Raw genomic sequence first — 20,966 nt, forward strand, 5'->3', positions numbered from 1 at the left:
TCCCAATGACAAAGTTTTGAAGACTTCATACTGTATTTCCTTAGGCCTTTCCATTCATAGAAGTAACAAGACAATAGCATCCCTATTCATGTCAGTTGCCTGATCAAATTATTCAATGTATCCTAGCAGACAAACAGTCTGAAATGGCTACTGCTGAAAAAAAAAAAAATCATTATTGGAACTTTCATACAAAACATCAATTAAAAACAAAGTAACCTACTCATCATTAGAATCCTAAGAATTCTGCTGAACTCCAGAGGTAAACAGTTATGCTGTATTCTAAAACACATTCATAGCAAATTAATTTCCACTGCACCGTAAAAACCAAGGAACAGAATTTAAAGTTATCCCATGTATCTACCTAAAACCAAAGGCTTAAGTCTTTGCAGAATCTACTTGCTAAGAGGAGCAACAACTTTGGAGTATGTACCTGGGTAGCTCTGTTACTGTAGCACCCTCTGCTGCTTTTTCAGTTCCAAAACATGTAATTTTACACTGAACTAAGTAGAAAATAAAATTAATACACACTGAACATGTTGTTTCAAGTAAGAAAATGGTTACATTATTAACTAATGCTATGTGAAGTTTACAAGAACATGTTTTGCTATTCCACATAGCAGATTTAAAACTTTATATTATAAAAGCAGTCTGAAATATGTTGCTTAAGTTTCTGTATTAATATCAGGTATTACTAGATGAAAACCCCAAAATACTTTATATATCCTTGCTTAAAAATTCTGCTTTACACACACTGTAGCTTGCTTAGACTTGTGGCAATTAGCAAGGAGGATTATAATTTGGCCCTTGATCATTTCACTTGAGTATATACATAATCTGAAATGATTACTGTAGGGATACAATTATATAAGCATTTCAGTCATAACTGCTTTCTCCCACTAGCGAAAAGCACAAGCTGACATTTACAAAAGATCATTTTTGCAGAACTTCCCTGGTTTTGGACAGTCCTTTGCAGAGGAGTTTGTCTTCTGCAAGGATGGACATAGCATGTGGCTCCCCAAGCCTGCTAATGTTATCCCACAGTGCCACAAACCTGCCTGGGCTCCATCAGATCTTTTAAAGGAGTGTCTTACGACTAGAGGGACTCTCAGGATGTACTGTCTTTTTAACAGATGGCATACTCTTGTCTAAAATGAACACACTCATTCTTTCCTCCATCCTGGTTGTCTTTTTCCTGCCTCCACATAGACCTAGCAACTGGAAGCCAGAGCATTCAGCATTGCATCCTTTCTGTGTGAAGAATTCATTTAGAGTTTTCGTATGCAAACTGCTCCCTCACAAAACCTGAATAGAGTACACATCTCAACATTTTCACATGTTTATGGGAAGTGAAAATCAATTCTGATTTGTGGTTTGAATTTTTCAAGTCATTGTAGCAATCTCACAACGAAAATGCATTCTTTGACATATTTCTGGAAAAGACAGAATTTAAATGCAAGCACTAAGTTTGAACAAAACTTTGTACAGAGGCAATTTCCATAATTAATACTTGGGAGCCTTGGGATACACCATTTACTGCTACCCCCATTAATTCTATTTTTGCCCTGAAGTCCTACTGGTAGAAAGCAACACTTTTGTAAACAGTCACAAGTATTCCTCAAAAGCTGCTTATTGATATTTTATATAATGCTGCCAGCTAGTGGCACATCTTGTACTGAGTTTATATCTATTGAGAGTGTATAGAAAGTAGTATTAAATAGAATCTGCTCTACCACACATCTTTCGATGGTGTATGGTAATGTGGCTCTTTAAAGACTATATGCAGAAAGATCAAAAAAGTGAAGCACGAAAACAAAGAAATGCTCTCTGAAAGAGCTTGTTTTAATACAACATAGGTAGGAATATTACTGGAAGAGCCAAAAACAAACATAAATCTTATTTAAACCAATGATTATGTTTACAAATTATGTAATATGCAACATGTCCGTTTTTACAAAATCTTATCTATACAACTATTTAATACACACATATTTCATAATCTAATAATCTGTAGCAAAACATTAATCTTCCTTATAAATACCCAATGTGGCAGCCAAAACAAACACGCAGAACACTAAAATATTAAACCGTTTTATTATTATTATTATTATTATTATTAAAGCCTTAATGTCATTCATTTGGATACTTATATAGCCCTTAGATATTAGTTTCATTCTGAAATCCGAGAACAAATTTTCCTGTTAGGCAACAGTTCAAGAATATATTTTGAAAAAAACTTCTTTAGTAAGTTGACTTCTGTAGTAATGAAATGCCAATGTTTATTGAAACATAGCTCTGGATTACAAGGACTGGAGTTTGAGATGAAACTTTCAAATTTCAGAACTGGTTTTATGCGATAGCTTTGATAGAAAGGAAGAGATACATGCACATTTCTTGTATATCTGGCAAACTTTCAGAGATCCCCAGCTTTATTCTTTAAGTTTGGTTATTTGAAAACAAACCGACCAACCAGAGAAATACAGTAGGAATTATCAAACAAGAATTACATGTGTAACTATAAATGTGTCTATAAATGTAAACTATATAATAGTAATTACATCAAAAATATTCAATTATTTCCGCTCAGCAGCTTCTCCACAACCTACGACAGTTCTGTAAATAAAGTCCATCAATAGTGTAAAACATTTTATTCATAACTATACTGAACTAAAGCTATATTGGGTCAGACATTGAAGGTCCACTGAAGATTTATCTTCTCTTCGGTTAATGTGGCCAGTAAGCAATGCTTAGGTAAGAGTACTAGAGCAGGAAAAGCATATTCTCCTACTGCCCCACTAGTTCTCCCAACATCTAGCACCTTAAAAGCCATAAGTGATGGCTTTGCGTTTAACAGCCCCAGCGAATTTTTCTTCCACAAATTTTTCCAGTTGTTTTCGGAACCCATATGATCTTCTAGGATCCCAAATGTTCTGTGGCAAGAAATTTCACAACTTGACTCTGTGCTTTCTTTTGTTCTTTTCTTGTTTGAGACTGCCCTCTCCAAGCTATAAGTATCACTGTAGGTCTCCTCTGTTCTTAACACTGTTTCTCAGATATCCACTGATGGCCACTGTCTGAGACAAATCAATGGGCTAAGCCGATTTTTTGTCCAACCCAATTCAGCTGCTCTGATGTTTCCACTACAGTCACATAATCAAAAATAATTAACCTGCACTGGGAAGACTTGCACGTGTATCCACACACACACAACTGTGCTATACAGAACAGTCTTAACACATAAAACACTATGATAGGTAAATGTACATATCTGATCACAGTAGTGGTGTTTCTCAGATGAATGAAATGGGCAATGAAGGCTCATACAGTAGTATTTTATATTGACACAATTAGACTTCTACCAACATAGTACTGTATTTAAATAAACAATGACTTACAGACATTGCCTGTGTTGTCAAAACTTGTAAGAACATCTTCAACATTTAAAACTCCATTGTGAAATCTAGAAGACAAGAAAATAATAATTTTACCACCATATAAACAATCAAAAAATGTCTTCCCTCTTCAGAAAAGAGGTTCATGGCACATGATTTCTCACAAACCCCTTTCACAGACATGTAACAAACCAGTATTATTTTAGCCACTAGGGGGAAAAACTTGAGGCTACCATTCTTCAAAAAATCCATGACTAAAAAGTCATGAACTCGGAGACTGTTGTTCTAAGAAATTTATGCTTTATTTCTCAAAAATACAGTATTTCCAAAAAGCAGAATTTTTTGCATAATTAAGGAAACCATGTATAGTAAAGAAAGAATTTTGGAAAAGCCAGTTCTTTTAAGAAGAAAAACAAAGGACTATGTTTTGAACAACTGTACAAACATTCCTATTTCCTCCCACAAAATCAGTAACATTCCATTTAATTAATGTGAACAATGAAACTGATTAACGTGTTCAGTGAACTGCATTTTATTTGGTTTTACATTTGCATAACTCAAATGACATAAACATTCAAAACTGGGGATAAATAATGAATTAATTGAATTTCACACATCAAATTTAAACTTCAGAACACAGTTAGCAAATTACTGACAGCTGCAAAAAGAATGTGCATCAAAGTTCAATAAAAATTTGTCTAAGAAGCTTCCTGTATTCATGTAAATGTTACCAATGTCAGGCTAGCTGTATTCACAAAAAAAGGCAAATAAAGTGGGGTTTGGGTTTTTTTTTGTTTTTTGGGGGTTTTTTTTGTTGTTTTTTTTTTAAAGTATTCCAAGCTAATCTAGTCTCAAGACAAACAAAATCAAGAAATCTTACCCTTGGCTAGCCATTAGATCACACAATTGTTTCATGGATGAATTAAAAATTCTAAAAAGAATTCAGCAAGGCAGTAAAGTGCAAAAATGCAGTCTTTAATAATGTTAAATATATGGCTTCCATGGCTGCTTGGGAACATATTAATTTGGAACATTTGAAAAAAGTGGAAGAAATCCAACAATTCTAGCATTCATAAAATTAGTTCTCATTTCTTTCTTTCCTGAAGAAAGACTGTTGCAATAATGACAAAATCTTTACCTTTTGCAAACATAAAAATGCATAGAGTGCAAAAAGGTATTTATATTTTCTGATAAGCATAAGCATTAAAAAGGAAACATTAAAATATTAGTTTTTGAGACGTTAAGCACCAAAAACAGCAACAAGGCTAGCTCTTAAAGTGAAAATCAAACTGAAATGAGGTCAACAGGAATTGAAATGAGGGCATAAATAGGGTCAAGAAAATATATCAAAGATATTAAAAGTGACATTCAAATGGTCATTAGAGCTTCTCTTCCATCTACATCAAAACAAACCAAAAATACATTCCTTAGCTGTACTAGAAGGTAAAAGCCTACACAAATTGTGATAGATATCTGGACTAAAAGTGCAATTTGGGAGGGAGGGGGCAAGTTTGTTTTCAGTCAGATTGGCCAGCTCATGCAATTCAACTTGTTGAATAGTCACCAGAGGTAATGCAAGGGAAGTGACAGGAAAGTGGGTAAGATCAGTAGCAGTGGTCTGATCAGCTCTGCCAACCACAGCTGCTCTCCAAATTGTCCCCTGCTGACTCCTTAGCATCCTACTAACTTCATTACCATGCATCCCTCTAGCATTGTTAGGGTCTCTTGAATGGCTGAATATGTCTTAGCTCTAAATGAAAGAAAAATTGAGGGAGGGGAAGGGAAGAGATGCAGAGAAAGCAAAAGCAATATTTTGATCTTTGTTCATATGTAGATTAGTCCTGAGACAAGAAGTTATTTCATTTTTTCTGATTTCTAGGTGCACAGAGTCCATATACAAAGGAGACTTACCATGCAAATCTCCAAGTGAAATAAACAAAGATGAAGATGAACAATTTAGCACTGCAATACCTGTAGTTCAACCAAGGGCTATGAAGAAAGAAAAACTGAAAGAAGCAGGGTGTCCTGGTCTAGAAAAGAATACAATTTATACACTCCAGAGTCATAAGGTAGACAAAGGCAAAAAGGAAAAATTATACAAACTTAGGACTGGCTGTAAAATTATCACTCAACCAAATTTCAGGCTATTTCCAAAATAATCACTTATAATTGAAGAAGAAGTTGGTAGCTTTGAATATCTCAGCTTCAAGAAAAAGCTGATTCCACAACAGATGTATGCCAAACTTCTGTTGTTTTTGAGATGGTCCTGAATTTTTGTTAATGTTTTATTTAAGCCAAGGAACGTTTCTCCATCTACATTATTATTTTTGTTACACTCAACTTCTGTTAAGGATCAGTTCTCTCTCTGATTATAAAACATTCTGTCCATAATTAAAATCAATATACACACAAATTTTCAAACACATTCTTACATTTATTATTCAATGGCCAGAAGCTTGTGGTCTCCAAGCACAAACAGAATACAACCCAAGATATAGCCTCTTGGCCAGCAGAGGAATTTTGCCACCCTTTTCTGGCTGTCTACAGCACTCAGTCTCTTCCTCTACTTCTCTGCCTCAGCACTCTCTCTTTTGCTCTCACAAATATCATTAATAGGAAGCACTTAAATTTTCCAGGTGCTTCCTTTCGTCTGATTGGTTTTAACTCTTCACTGAACAAAGGCAGGGAGCAAGCTGAATCTCCTAGAATGGGAGGAGTAATCAGTAGTGATCTAGATAGCAAAACCACCCTCATTTACTCCAGAAAACAGATCTCAGGCCTTATAGATACTACCATTATGGACTATTTTAGACTACTCCACATTAATAATGAATTTTCTGAAGTCAACCAGCATGATAAGAAAATACCTCTTCCTGCTGATAGTTTTTTCTCCCTATATCAGACTAAAGAACGGGTACTTAAATTCCACCAGTAACCATTTAACATTTTGGGAACCCAATCAAGGGAGAAGAACTTGCCATAACTTCTGTTGCACTGGCTGACAAGTTTTATGATGGGGGACAACAACACAGCAACAGCTGATCTACTTGTGAAGGGGAGAGCTCCCAGAGACAAACTTCCAAACAGTAATAACCACATTTTTCCATTTAGAGCTCTATTTGTGTAGCCTTCAGGCAAACTGCACCAACTACTTCCCAGCTTTTTCCCATCACAAATCTGACTTGCAGACCAAAAGTTACACGCATCTGTAAATTCTCTAATCCCAAACTGGGCCATACATATCACACCACTTAATCCCACTCTCTAGTTTGGAATCCAGTGCTCTGCATACACCTCTCCAGCAGTGCTGTAACTGCTGCTGCTTCACTATCCCATCAACTGCTCCTCCGTTACCTAGCCCAGAGAAAACAGTTCATCAGATAAACTGGCTCCAGATAAATTCACTGCAGAACTGACCAATGGATTTCATCTTCCAACACACAGCTGCATTACTGCAATACACTACCCCTGAGCCTAATCCCATCGGCCCAGGACACGTCACATCTTGTTTCTATGAAGGGCTTTCAGAATCACAGCTTTCAATAGCATGTCTTATAAGCTGCCTGTAGACATTTTGTGACTGTCACATGCATTGCATTATGGCAGTCAAGGGAAGGAAGCACAGGACTTTGTGGCTAAATCTTAATTCCAAAATTCCCACAGAATTCTCCAGGCATCCCAAATACAGAGAAAAGCATTAAAATTTAGCACTTTCAAACATAGCATGAATGTTGTACAGGTCAATCAAAGAAGTTCAAAGCTCTGATTGCTGAGATTAGCAAAGAAAGTACTTTAAACCAGCATAAGTAAGCACCATGGAGAAAATGGATCTCAGTTCAGCATGATCAGTCTGATGTGCAGTGTTCTTGGGATGATAAATCTTCAAGGTACAGTACGCAAAAACTGGTATGGCTGAGGCATTGACAGTTATAGAAGACAAATCTATGAATGATAAACTAATTTAATTCATATTTCTCCTGATATGAAACAAAATTCCTTACCATGGATTATGAACAAATTATCTTTGGATATATAAATAAAGTTATATAGAGAGAAGGACAGAATTATCTTTAAAATATATTAACATTCCTCCCTCTCCAATTCAGGAAGCACAAGTGGCAGACTTTTATATGTATTTATAAATATCTATCTAAATATGTAGACAACATAATAAAGAAAATCTTTCAGTAGTTCTCTATTAAGGTATGCTTTTCATCAGTCTTTATGAAACAAAGTTCTTTCTCTTCTTTTATGTTACTCTTCACTTGAATTAGGGAAAATGCCTAAATACATACACTAAATTTAAAAAAATTACAAAGATTAAGACAGACAAAGAAAAAAAACCCACATGACCATACATAAATGAAACTACAGTATTTTGGGAAAATAAAAGGCAGGATAAGGGTAAAATTGTTATTGCTATAGATACTTTACAAAAAGGCTTGCTGAGTTTCACCATCAATTGTCATTGCAGTACAGTAAGAATCTCAGACGAATTATCTGCAAACTTTGTATCTAATCAGATCAGATTTTTCTGGGCCAGAGTACAGCAAGACAAGATAAAATCCTTCTTCATTCCAACTGAGCTCTCAATTTAATACAATAAGGTACTCAAACAATGGCTTCTTTGTCTACAAATTCTTTTAAAAAATATACAAGTCTTAGACAATATGATGGAATAGTCTTAGTTCAATCAATGAATAAAACAGCTGTCTTTGCCAAATCGCTTTTTATCTTTCCTCAAATAGGTTGGCCTATGGCCAAGCTTTTGTGCTGCTTAATCCACACGTTGTCCTTAACAAGCAATAAATGGAAGAGAAAGATTATCATATCTTTACAAATTGGCCATAAGGAGTAGACAATATTGCTTGATATCCACATCTCTCCATTCTATATGTCTACATCTAAATAAAACCATTACATCTTCCGTATGTTATTAGCAGAAATGTCCTATAGGAATATCCAATGGAATTCACTCCTAAACCATCTCCTAATGAATCGCTTACCAATGACAAATATCGCACCCCTGCAAAGAACACTTAATGCCCTTTAAAAAGATTTAACCCTTCCTGTAAGCTGCTGAAATTGTTCTTTCCAGCTTTTCATTTTAGTATTTGCAGTACCAAATTACCGATCAATGGAAAACATTTTACCAGAAAAATAACTTATTTTTTCTCTAATTGCTTAAAATGAGCCTACAATTTTAAAGTAAATCCATAGCCTGAAAAAGAAAATTTAAAGATATTGATTGCTTCTTTTTTAAAGAAAACTCAAATAACAGGATAATTTTCCTGTCTAAAAGACAGACACCATGGCCACAGCAAGACACTACCTCTTCATGATCTATAATCACTTCATTGACAAAACTATTCAATATAAATTTAAATTTAAGAGCACATTCCTGACTAAATAGATGGATTTGGAAATGTAATGTTGTACATGTTTAAATGTAATAACACCTTCAAAAATGGCTTTGTTTGCTATATATATTCCTATCACCAAGATGACAAATACTTAACACGTGCATAATAATTGAACAGCAAAGTGAAATACCCCCCAAATTAAAAAGAACTTAAAGAAAACTAAGAGATAAACATAAAAACTTCATGAATAAAAACATATTTCTAATGGACAAAGGATCTAGAAGGCCATAATGTGTGATGAAAGATTTCTTTTTTTGCTAGAAACCTCATTCAAAATGAGGTTTATATTTGTCACCTGCAGACTAGATTATTTTTGTTTAGTGTATCCAAACCTGAGTGTGAAAACTGCACCAAGATTCCAGCTTGTACTGAGTACATCCATCCAACTTCTCCATGTTAGACTGCCATAAATATACAGCCTGATTCGCAATCTGGTTTCCTGGGAAAATTTAAGGATTTATTTCTTAACTAACATTAATTGCGAACAACACTAGAGAGCAATTTCATGTATGCAACCACCCAATTCATATCATCAAGTCCAGGATGTAGTGTAGGAACATCAACTCAGATACAAATCCAAATGAGACTAGACTAAACAAGTGAGATTCTATATTGTAACACAAAGAATTTAACTTTGACAGAACTTTTCACTGCTAACCAAAAAAAAAAAAAAAAAAAAAAAAAAATCACACTCATTAGACACAAGTTTTCACATCCTGGAGTTAGCATGAAGAATCTTAGTACTGACAACATGTTACACAAACCTCAGGAAACCACCTCCCATCATGTACTGTGGATCTACATTTCACTAAGCATAGGAAAGGTCACTGATTAACCAGAAGGAAGGCATGGGGGGAATTCAACATGAATTTTTAAAATAAGCCAATAACCTTCTTGCCTTAAGAATCTAATCAAAATGGCACATAAACCCAGCTTAAATATTTTAAACTAAAACTTGCCTTATACTGGTGATTCTGGCTTCCTGCTCTGGAAGATTCGTCATCAACAATGATTCTCCAACAAACTAGCGACAGAAAAACATAGCACAAACTCTTCTTTCTCCAAATGTGAATCCAATCTGAATTTGGTTAGAAAAATAGCAGCTTATTAAACCAGCTGCTTTGAGAAGTTCAGGAAAACATGCACATGACAGGTAGCTCCTCTTGAAGCTTCTGTTTGCCCAACAGATTGGTCCCCAAGTCTCTCTAGTACAGTAATTCCAGCTAGGTCATAGCATATCTGAATACACAATTTGATAAGTTTTGATAGCTCTTGAACTGATACAGCTTGACCTTCAGACTATTTGCCAAAAGCCACTAACAACCTTATGAACTTTCTGAAGTATTTAGTCTTGTCAAGATATTAGCTGACAACCCTTTTAACATCCAACACATGCAATGGGCTTTCCTGAGACGTTAATATATGAGGAAAACATATGTAGATGAAAATTCAAAAGCACGTTTGTCAAGATTTAAGAGGGGTCATAGAAACATTTTCCTTTGCCAAAAGAAGGTTCTCCTGCTAAAGTACCGTGTTCTGGATTTATCTGACTGATGTTCTTGTTATGAAAATTGTTTCAATTAATGAAAAGGATGATAATTAATACTTTGCCAATAGGAAGAGGAAAACAGAGGAACGACTGACAGGCATACAGAGGAGCCTTAAGTTTCCAAGACAAGGTCAGTTTCCAAAGATCCAGGAACACTCAAAGGCTTTTATCTGTACTTCTAGACACACAGGTTTCAGCAAGGAGAACTGTTACTTTATGTATGTTGAACTGTTGATGTTTAAGCTCTTAAATAACTGCTTCTGCAAAAACAGGGAAGCAACTTTATTTAATAAAGACTTACGATAAAGTAGATTTTGTTACAGGTATTTTTCTACTTTGGCAATGTATACAGGGTGTATTTTCTCCTGTCTTCCTCATGCTCCAATATTTTGAAGTAAGAAGTATGTGCTATCTATTGTCACCAGGTCAATATAGAGAGAAAACATTTTAAATTTTAAGTCTAGTTGTTAGTAATTTCTGATCATTATTTCTAAAGTGATCGCTGTGATTATCATTTTTATAGAACATTGAGTATTTTCTGGAAAGGAACAAAATATGGGGGAAAAAAAATCTCCACCAGAAGACACTCTCTGTTGTCCTCAATACAGTTTCTGAAATCCAATGTAAGCCTGCTGTAGCACATGAACAGTGTTCATTTCTGTTTGCCAAGCTCAGAGGACCATAAGGTAAAAAAAGAAAATCCTCAAACTCAGAATTCTATACAGTGATCACCAGTAATAAATTCATGTATAAACAAATGTGTTTGTTTGCAATCTACAATTTGAGCTGTGTCCTATCATCAAATGAAGTGCTACCATTAGCCAAACAACAAATACTAAGCAAAAGGGAAGTGATGGGAACATAAGTGCACAGATATTAACCCTGAGAGCAAGTCCAGCCAGACACACCTTTGATTGTTATACTGCCAGCAGAGGTGACCCTTAGTCTGCTTCCCATCTTAAGACTCAAATCTGTAACTAGTAGATCAAGTAAATGACACTGAGCGCTACTATCATTGTAGTGAATTAAGGAGACTGAATGAAGAAGTTAAGGTTTGCAACCAGACTTGCTCAGCCTAAATGCTACCTACATTCCTTATATTTCCTATTACATGTACCTAAAGCCAAGGAATAGAGACACAGCACAAAGAGATTAGCTGGACTGTGATCATCTGGCTGAATCCTTAGGTTCCCTGACAGTTCGCTGGAAAAGTTGGTATGAAGAAATGCTGTATCTACTTCTATTACAAATAAGCAATATTTCCAAATGGAAAAGTTTTCTTTTGAAGCTTTTTAGCATCAGTAAGGATAAGCACAGAAAAATGGAAAATTATAAAGCTTTAAGCAATTTGATGTTTGGCTTTATATCCAGTGGCAAATTTAAGACAACCTGCATGTGGAGTGTTTTTTTTATAACCTTGCAAAATGTCACAGTTAATGGTGGTCACTTGTTTGTGTTAGATCTTAGTCTCTAAAAGTGACTTCAATTTAAAGGTCCCAGTTAAATAAAAATGCACTTTACAATTTCAGTGAGTCAGGCTCTCCAGAATATCCTCTACTGTGCACAGAACGCAAAATCCTACACCCTCAGCAGGGCAAATTAGAGGCTGCAAAGCAAGTATTAATTCAGGGATGCTTAAGTTACTGTTGCAATGATACCTGTTGAGGCTCGAATAAGTTACAGATATGTTCAAAATTGCACAAGGAAAAGGAGACAAAAGCAGGAGAGAAGAAAAAAAAAATCACAGTAATGAATGGACAGAGCTATAAACTTTTCTGTATTGCTAAAGCTACTCAGAAATTGTTAGCACTTCCTTTAGAGTTGTTTTTGTTCTACTTTTTAATACAGGTCTCCTCATTTGTTTTAGCTCATCTAGTATAAAACAAATTTCTTCATTAGGTACAAACCCCATCCGTAAGAGGAGGACATTTTTTTTATTCTTTTCTTTTGCAAACTAACTTCCAAACTATTATTGAGTTTTACGAGAATTATTAAGAGGAAAATTGAATAAAATACCAATCACTACCAAAAAAGCTTTAGAATAGTATGAATAACATCATGTCATTATATTGTTTTAAGATAACAAGTAAATTTGTTCAGTTTTATTACTTCCTATTTATATCAGGAGAAATTGAAAATCAGAACGGAAAGCTATTAGAGATATTAAATAAATGCTCATATTTGCATTTTCTTATAGGTATAATCATCCATATTTTCTTTCAAGCTCTGGCACTTCAATGAAATGTACTGAAAAAAAATCAGACTAGCTGCTTACAAACAACTAAAAATAACATCTAAGAGTTTATTTGCAAACTATGCCCTAGTTGTACAAAACACTGGAGGAATGATTAACAGGTTTTATATTTGAGTCCTCTACAAGATCTTAGAAAGTACTTAAAACTTGAATGACGGTTACCTTAGGGACACACTATACTCAGGATAAAAGATGCTTTTATACTGAACCCAGGACCCAGTCTCCTCTTCTGTATTCCAGTCTTCTATTGAAAAGAGATTGAACGATGTGAACCTTCTTACAGACACTTGTTGGAGATGCACATCTTTCAAGTGCTTTTTCTTCAGAACCTTTGAAATGAAGAACAAATTAAACATTAAGAACAAAACTTTCAAGAAAAGAAAAAAACATAGGCTCATTTAACTGAAGAGGTAAGTCTGGAATCAACCACTACAGCTATGGTATTAGCTAATAGCTATGAGTAACTAGTCCGTCAGGCATGAAAAAAGTAACAGTGGTATTGATAGCATGGGTCAAGAGAACGGGTTATGAAGTTATTGTCTCAATACCTTTAGAGCAAATGTACTCTTGTTTACAAGTAAACAAAGTTGCTTTTTTTAACTGGCACTCCAGCAAACCCATGCTGGGATGATACAGGCTGAGGGGTTTTTTTTTAATCTTTTCTGACATCATCACCCCAAAGAAGGCGTCACAGACCAGACCAAGCAGTGCCCTCACTAAGCAACTTCCGTCCCGCTCACTGTCACTACAGGTGCAAAAAACAAAGGGTATCTTCAGTAGATTTTAAATGACTAAGCACCAAAACATGACCCTCAAGTGCCTGAATGCTATGTTTTTGCCAGACAAACTACTTACTACCTTAAAAGTCTACTGCTGCACACATCCAGAATGGCTGTCAAACTTGCCTGAGTTGAGCAATTTGCTATCTATCTCAGGCCCCGGACTGTTTCAGATTCCACAACTAGTCCCCTACCAGGCCTCAGAAAGGGGACTGATGCATTAGCCAACCTTTAAGTAAGCCCAAACACTTTGAGAGCACTGAATTCAGCACTAAGAGACTGAAGAAGACAAGGAGGTGGTAGAGGCAGAGAACATGACCATTCGCATTTTGTATAATGCTCAAACAATTAAAACACTTGCCCCAGAAAGGAAAAATGCGGGCCCAATGTCCTGCTTAGGCTGATGCATTCAACCATGCTTCCCAGGAGAGGACTATCAACTCATTTGTACACAGAAATCCAGTAACCAACCTGTCCAAGCTGTGTCATTTTACAGAACACAGCGAGCATCTCCATGCCAGAAAAAAAAACATTCTTATGTCTTATTCTTTAGGAAAGTGATGTGGAAGGAGTAGAGAGATGCCCTGGGTATAAGTTCTTTTTCCCAACATTCGAAGGAAGAATACATAATACATAAATAATTGTCTTTCTTTTTTTTACCTCGAAGTAGATAAGCAGTCTACAATGATGAAAAAAAGGAGCAGAAAATAAACTCATTGCTGTAAGTAAACAGAGCTCTACATGGAATAGCCCTACAGAGTAGGAGAGTTCTACAACTTACAGTTTTTCCATTCCCAGTTTTTGCAAACTAGAACTAAACCTGAAGTCAAATAAGTAGCTCTTCAGAATTACAAATATTGAAATGGAAGTTTAGCATACTGGGTGTGTACAAGAAAATAATGGGCCAGTGATTTCATTGCTGCACCCCAACCTTTGTCAGCAGTACTTTAACTGGAAATGCACTTAGACCTAGCAGCCCTACAAACTGGGGGCACGACCTGTTACATTGCAGGACATTTGGAAGTCCCACATAAGTGAGCAGACTAATTATATTTGCTATGTATACTGTCAGTTTCTCATAGCTGGCCTGATGAATCAGGGTCACTGTGTTTGGAGCCATCTTCTCTGGCAGATCCGAGCATATGAAGGTACAAGCATTTCTGTCTAAGTATTAAAAATAATTTGTCCACACTATTGCTTCTACTTTTGTAACACATAGGAAAAATATACACAGGAAGGAAATTGTAAAAACTATCAAAATAGGAGAAAAGAATTAAAACACTATCAGAATTAACATCTTCATGTCATAGTGACGTGCCTAGGAACAAAACGGACTATTTTGAAAACTAAAAAAACCAAATAAGCCATAATTTTCAGAAAAGTCTGGATTATTTTTTATAACAACAGAGGCAATGCAATACTAAGAGGAAAAGAATCCAGCAATGACAACACTTCTCTGTTTTCAGTTCTTTGCTCTACAGGGACATCTTTTAGCCATTCTGCAAAACACATTTTCTGGATTAGCAGAAAATCTCCTGAGCATCTGAGTTCTCAAAAGAGCATTTCTCTGTCAGGGCCAAACCAAAATCAGGAGATTTAAGATCTGAAAATTACAACGGCAGGTCAAATCTTTTAAAAACCTAACTATAACTGAAAAAACAGAGCACATAAGAAGAATATGTTGAATTATTTATATTTCACTCTGCATTTTTACATATGGATCAAAGTTTTCTTTTTCCTTAAGTCAGCTCCTAGAGGCATCAAAATATACTGCTGCTATAGCATAAACTGATAAATAGATATAGCACTGCCATAGCATAAACCACAGACAAAAACAGAAGGTGACAAACCTATCTAAAATTGTAATGATGTTTTGAAAAGGTTGAAAGATGGTCTTCTCTATTTTCATGATGCCCTTCCAATGAACTTGAAACTCCCCAACTTCCTGCATGCTGCCATTCTAAATAAACATGTCCCAGGGACCCATACAACTAGTACATAATATTGAAGCAAGCTTAAGGATTCTCAGCAGTATGGACAAAATTCTGTTTGAATTGAGAGTAGCCCTGTGGTGGGGAAGGAATCACCAGACACCACTGGTCTCTGGTAGGGACTTCACCCTTTTTTCTCCTCTCTCATTAACTTAGTTCAAAGTTTCTCTGCATATTTTTGTTTCCAAAAATCCCAGAAGTCTTGTTTCACTTTGCTCCATACCTTTTGGGCTTATTTGTGCATAAGTCATACATACAAAATAGTATTTTAGGTTCTGTAACAAAAGATTGTCTCCTGACAACTCCATGCCTTCAAAAAGAAGGGGGGAGGGGGGCAGAAAATTCTAATGCAAACTCTGAATTCTCACTTTTACCCTCCCAGTTTCTCCTTCCTCACATGTATGTTTTCTTTTTCTCTAACTTCACCTAGCAATGTAAAATTCTAAAACAAACAGATTATTCTCTGTTTATCAGAATGATAAAGCAAACCCTACAACCAGGATTAGAAGAACACATATAGGCAGTTTGAAAAAAACAAAACAAAACAAAACACCACAACCATCCATTCCACCTGCTCAATTAGCAAATAGAAGAAGATATACAAAGGATAATGTCCAGAAGAGGACTGCCTTGTAATTAACCAAAACAGGTCTGAAAGCTGAAACTTCAACACATTAAGATATTACCACAGGCATATCATTTCCCCCAACTTGCTATCTGTAGAATGGAGACAAAAATACAACCTATTTTTCATTATGTACAGGTGTTTTTTCCAGGTTTCAGATTAAACTTGCAGGCACGGTTTTAGCAAGATTCAGGCACAGTGCCATGCTAACCATCCAATGTGATGTGGAGATCAAGCTAACCTGTCATGCAGGCCAGAATTTATTCTGTGCTGATCCAAATGAGGCACCTCAGTACCAACCACTCTCCTCGAGCCGAGGAGCAGAAACTACAGTGCAAAGGTTCTTTGCATTAGCTCAGATCCAGCTGAAAGTACATTCTCCAGCACTGAGCCTGGACACATCAGCTGCATCTGCACCAACCTCCCCACTGCTTCAGAACAACTCAGTCAGTCATACGTGACACAAATGTAGGAACCATCCCCATTCCCATTTTGTTTTGTACTTTACTTTATAAATCCTGAAACTAAAGTGAGGGTTGACTCATGTTTAGGCACTACACCTTCAGACTCTAAAGTAACCAAAACCAGTAATCCTGCCAATTTGCCTCAAGATATGCAGTCCACCACTAGCCATTGCACTGTATGAGCCTGTGCTCCACTTGCTTGTTTGTTACTATGTGTTTCCACAGATGAACCTACCCTACTTCAAGAACAGGAATGAGAAAAGCAACAGCTACCTGGTAACAGGCTCCTTGAACAACTTTGAGAGCACAGCTCCCCAGACTCATGAGATATCCTCGAAAACAAAGTAGTTGGTGGATACAAGACTGGGCTTTTAACCTAAGGTGAACTCAAGCTGTTAAGAGCTCAAGAGAGCCAGGATGGGATAGGGTACATTTTGTAAAATTCATGAAAATAATCCTGCGACAGCCACCTCTTCGTTTGACATCAGCAAGAAAGCAAAATTTGCTCTCTTCTCTAGTATCTCATTGAGTCCTGAGCAGCAGGTTGGTTACACTGATAATACTGTGTTCGTTAAATTAGATCATTCATCACAAGATCTGTGATGTAAAACTGTCATCTGTGAAGTAAAATGCATCCTTCTTGGGGATTTGTTACATATGATATTTTAAAACTCTGCATACAAATGAGCCAGTCATATGAGTAGAAAATAAATATTTGGTAGGATCTCTCTGGAATCTATGTGAGTAACTGCCAAGAGGCATTCAAGTGCCTGTAAAAGAAAAAAAATGGACTGTTTGTTTAGTCTGGATCTCCCTCCCCACTCCAGAAATACTAGAGGTTTTTCCAGTATTGGTTACTGCAAATGTTTTCAAATAAATGTTCAGAAACTAGTAAATTATCACTTACTTTCAGGTGAAAAGCTTCTCTATGAGGCATTTCCATTTAAAATTTCAAGTATACTCAGCATGTCATAATTAGAGCATGAAAAAACCTCCCCTCATCATTAAAACACATGGCATTAAAACAAATGCTTGAAAACATCACCTATTCCAGAAAGATTCTAGTAAAATATTACCACAGATCAAAATCATAGAGCCGTGGGTATTGACTCACTATATTAGGACCATATTTTGGACTATAAAACCTAAAACCCTATAAAACCTAAAGATATTTGATCTGCTTTCACAAAATACTTACGGAGAAAGGCAGTCACCTGAGATTCACTGTCTCTCCTCCATCGCATTGGCTCAGTTGCACTAAAAGCCAAATTAAATTATAACTGATGATCTATAAAACTCCTTTCAGTTAAATGGCACTGACTGGACCATAATATTTTGCATATGCAGGAAAATTTCTACATGATTAGCTATAGCATAAGCTACAACTATACCATCTCTATATATCATCAGTAGGCTTGTGTGTGTGTGTATTTCTTACAAATAGTTATATAGTATTAGTTACAATAGTTACAAAACTCACAGAGTTTATTTACCAAATTGTTGTATTCACCTTCAAGCAATTTACAAGCTCAGACTAAGAGAGACATGGAAAAAGATTTGGAGCATGGGCACCATTTACAGATATAGAAGCGGGAAGAGAAAAAAAACTTCTAATGAAGTTTTTCAGTTCAGCCAAAATACAGCCAATGCCCTATCCTCATTTAGTATCTATTTTTCGATTCTGGGAATAAAAGTAAATTAGTGGATGATCACATAAAATTTCTATGAGAAGGGCTGTGAGAAGAAGAGCAAGAGGAAGATAACAGCACAATACATTAAGCTTATAGATTTCAGAAAAAAGTTTTTAATTAAACTTTCTACAGGGAGCAAGGATGGTGGGATCCAAATCTCTTCTTTTCCCCCACACCACAAGAGGCACATTATCAAACCTGGCATATGCCTATTTCTCCAACTTCCCTGTTAAATACTATGGACAATGCCATCCATTGTACAGACTGAAGAAGTTCAAACACAGCATTACAGAATTTACTCCACTTACAATGCATACTACACATGTAACTTACCATAGCGTTTCATTAGCAAAGAATATTTTCTGTGATTCTGACAAGCCAAGTTTAAAAATATTGCCAAACTTCAAACCCAATGCATACATAAAACATTTTATTGATTAAAAAACCATATATGCAAAACCCTAGTTCTTTATGCTAGCTTCACAGGATACCTGATAAAAGGGCTTTTTTCTTAATTAAAATCAGCTAGCACACACTCAAGTGTCTGTACCATAGCAAATCAATTTGTGTATGCACTGAATAAAAGTAAATTCAATATATACGCACACCACAGAACTGATTTCAAGTAAGGGGTTATTATAAGCAGTATGAAAAGCATTTTTAAAAGCCCTGTCAGAAATACTTCAACTGTGCTCCTTTACAGGAGGATATAAAGGAAGGTTGACGCCTTCTTCCAATCCATAGATATATCTGAGCATCACTGTAGTAAAGAGTGCAGAACTGATTTTTACTTCAGATGTACCACTAAGATTACATTGATCCTTGTTCACTGTACCATACACAATCGACAGAAAAACTGAAGAACATGAAAAACTAGGCAATCTGCAGAGGAAAAGGTCACAGATACAGGTAGTTTGAAGAAGAAACAGCAGCCTTCTCCCCAAATACCCACAAACACACCTGTCCCACCTACTCAATTGTTCTGAAAAGTTTCTTATGATTTTTAAGGGACAGGGATATACCAAAGGTGATACACTGAAAACAAATAAAAGATAGTATTGCTGTGGAGTACACCTTACACACTGTACTAGAACAGAGGCCTACAAAGAAAAACTGATACTCCTACCTGCTTTAGCATATAATAAAACACAAGTTTGCCCGGTTGAACAGGACTGGAATTTACAAATCCAAAAAGACACACCAAGAAAAGGTCAATATTAAAATATTAACCTCTCCATGGCTTCCCTTTCTGTTACGCTATTGCAGTCAGATGTGCCCCCTGCCCTGACCCAACTACATGGCTCTCATGAGGCCCCACTCCACTTACTGCCTTCTTCCAGGCCTACGCTGTGCCTTCACAGCCCCTGTGAATGCTCAGAGAGACCTAGCTCTGCGCAGATCCAGGCATCCATTTCCACAAAACTGAATGTTTAAGTTAAGGCTGTAAATGTCACCTCCAATAATAAAAAATTAAACAGACTCAGATTTTTTAAGCCTTTACACGTATGCTCACCTACAGAGGAATAATTTTCAACGTGTGGCCTTGCACCGCTCCTGAAGGGTCCAAAAAAGTGAGGGGGGCTCACAAGCTACTTTTCATCCAGAAGTGTTGGCACAACTACTTGTTTGCATCTTCCTCTTGTCCCCTCACCATCACCACCCCCTCTCCCAGGTACAGCTGCACAGCTAACCAGACCGTGGCCCCAGAGGGATAAAGGGCCACCTTTGCTGCAAGGGGAGCTTTTGGGTGTGGATCACACCCGATCCCTATGCTGCTGTATGAAGTGCAACTGTGGGGCCAAAGCACAGGAATTAGGCAGCAGGTACACAGACCAGCTTGAGCCACACCGGTATACAGCATCAAAGCACAACCTGACAAGCCCCAAGTAATGCCCGTTCGCTTAGATGTGTCATACAGCATTCTGCCCCCTCCATACCCCCCCCCATGAAAAGTATTTAGAAGACGGCAGACTGCTTTGGAAGTCTATTTAGACACACTTTAAAGACCTAGGTGCATATGCATATATTGCATCTATATATATGCATACATACACACAGATATATATGTACTTTTTTTTTTCCCCCGCTCAGAAGGTGTATTGCAAAGCTACTCGCAAGGCCAGGTACACCTCTCTCGCAGTCCTCCTGTCAGACACGCCGCAGGCGCAAAGCCCCGGGCAGCCGCTCGGCTCGGCGGCGCCAGGCTCTCCGCAGAGCCCCCCAGCGCCGGCGGCGCTTCCAGCCGCCGCAGCTCGGGGCGCAGCCCGCGGGGGCACACGCCGCCCCGCCTCGCCGGCGCAGAGCCCGGCCCCTCGGCCGTTACGAGCTAACGGCGGCGCAGAGCCGTTAGCGCCGGCCCGAGCTGGCGCCGCCGCCCGGGCGCGCGGCCGTTGCCCCAACCGCCGCCTCCCCCCGGGCCGGCAGCGACCCGCCCCGGCCGCCTCCCCTCGCACCGCAACGGGACGACAGCGCCCCTCGGCAGAGGCACCCCCCGCTGCCGCCGCGGGCTCCCCTTACCTGTCCGAGCAGCCGCCAGCGGGCTCTCGCCGCTCCCGCGGCGCGGCGTGGGGAGTCGGCAGCCTCGGCCATGCGGCGGCGGTACGCAGCGCCCGGAGCTGACGCAGCGACAACGCGCAGAGCCCCCCGCTCCGTGCGTGAGGAGCGGCGGCCCTGGCCGGCCGGGAGCGGCACCACACGAGCCGCCCGCAACTGCCTGGACCGGCCGGGCTAGGGCTCGCGGGAGGGGGAGTGGGCGGCCATCTTTGTTAAGGGCAGGAGAAGCGCCTGTGCCGGCGCGCTCC

The 20,966-nt window shown here is 37.8% G+C and overlaps 1 protein-coding gene across 1 annotated transcript in view; it reads right to left on the reverse strand.

The window, feature by feature from the left end:
* Positions 1–20,812, reverse strand: part of CAMKMT (calmodulin-lysine N-methyltransferase) — a 223,492-nt gene extending 202,680 nt beyond the window's left edge. Inside the window, exons 1-3 of the mRNA XM_026121168.2 lie at positions 20,683–20,812; positions 12,778–12,944; positions 3,393–3,457 (exon numbers count right to left, since the gene is read on the reverse strand). Coding sequence (XP_025976953.2) covers positions 3,393–3,457; positions 12,778–12,944; positions 20,683–20,754 — 304 coding nt within the window. The 5' untranslated portion in view covers positions 20,755–20,812. The remainder of the gene's footprint in view (positions 1–3,392; positions 3,458–12,777; positions 12,945–20,682) is intronic.
* Positions 20,813–20,966: the final 154 nt, after the last annotated feature.

Source organism: Dromaius novaehollandiae, chromosome 3 (genome assembly GCF_036370855.1).
Source record: "Dromaius novaehollandiae isolate bDroNov1 chromosome 3, bDroNov1.hap1, whole genome shotgun sequence".
Classification (NCBI taxonomy): domain Eukaryota; kingdom Metazoa; phylum Chordata; class Aves; order Casuariiformes; family Dromaiidae; genus Dromaius; species Dromaius novaehollandiae.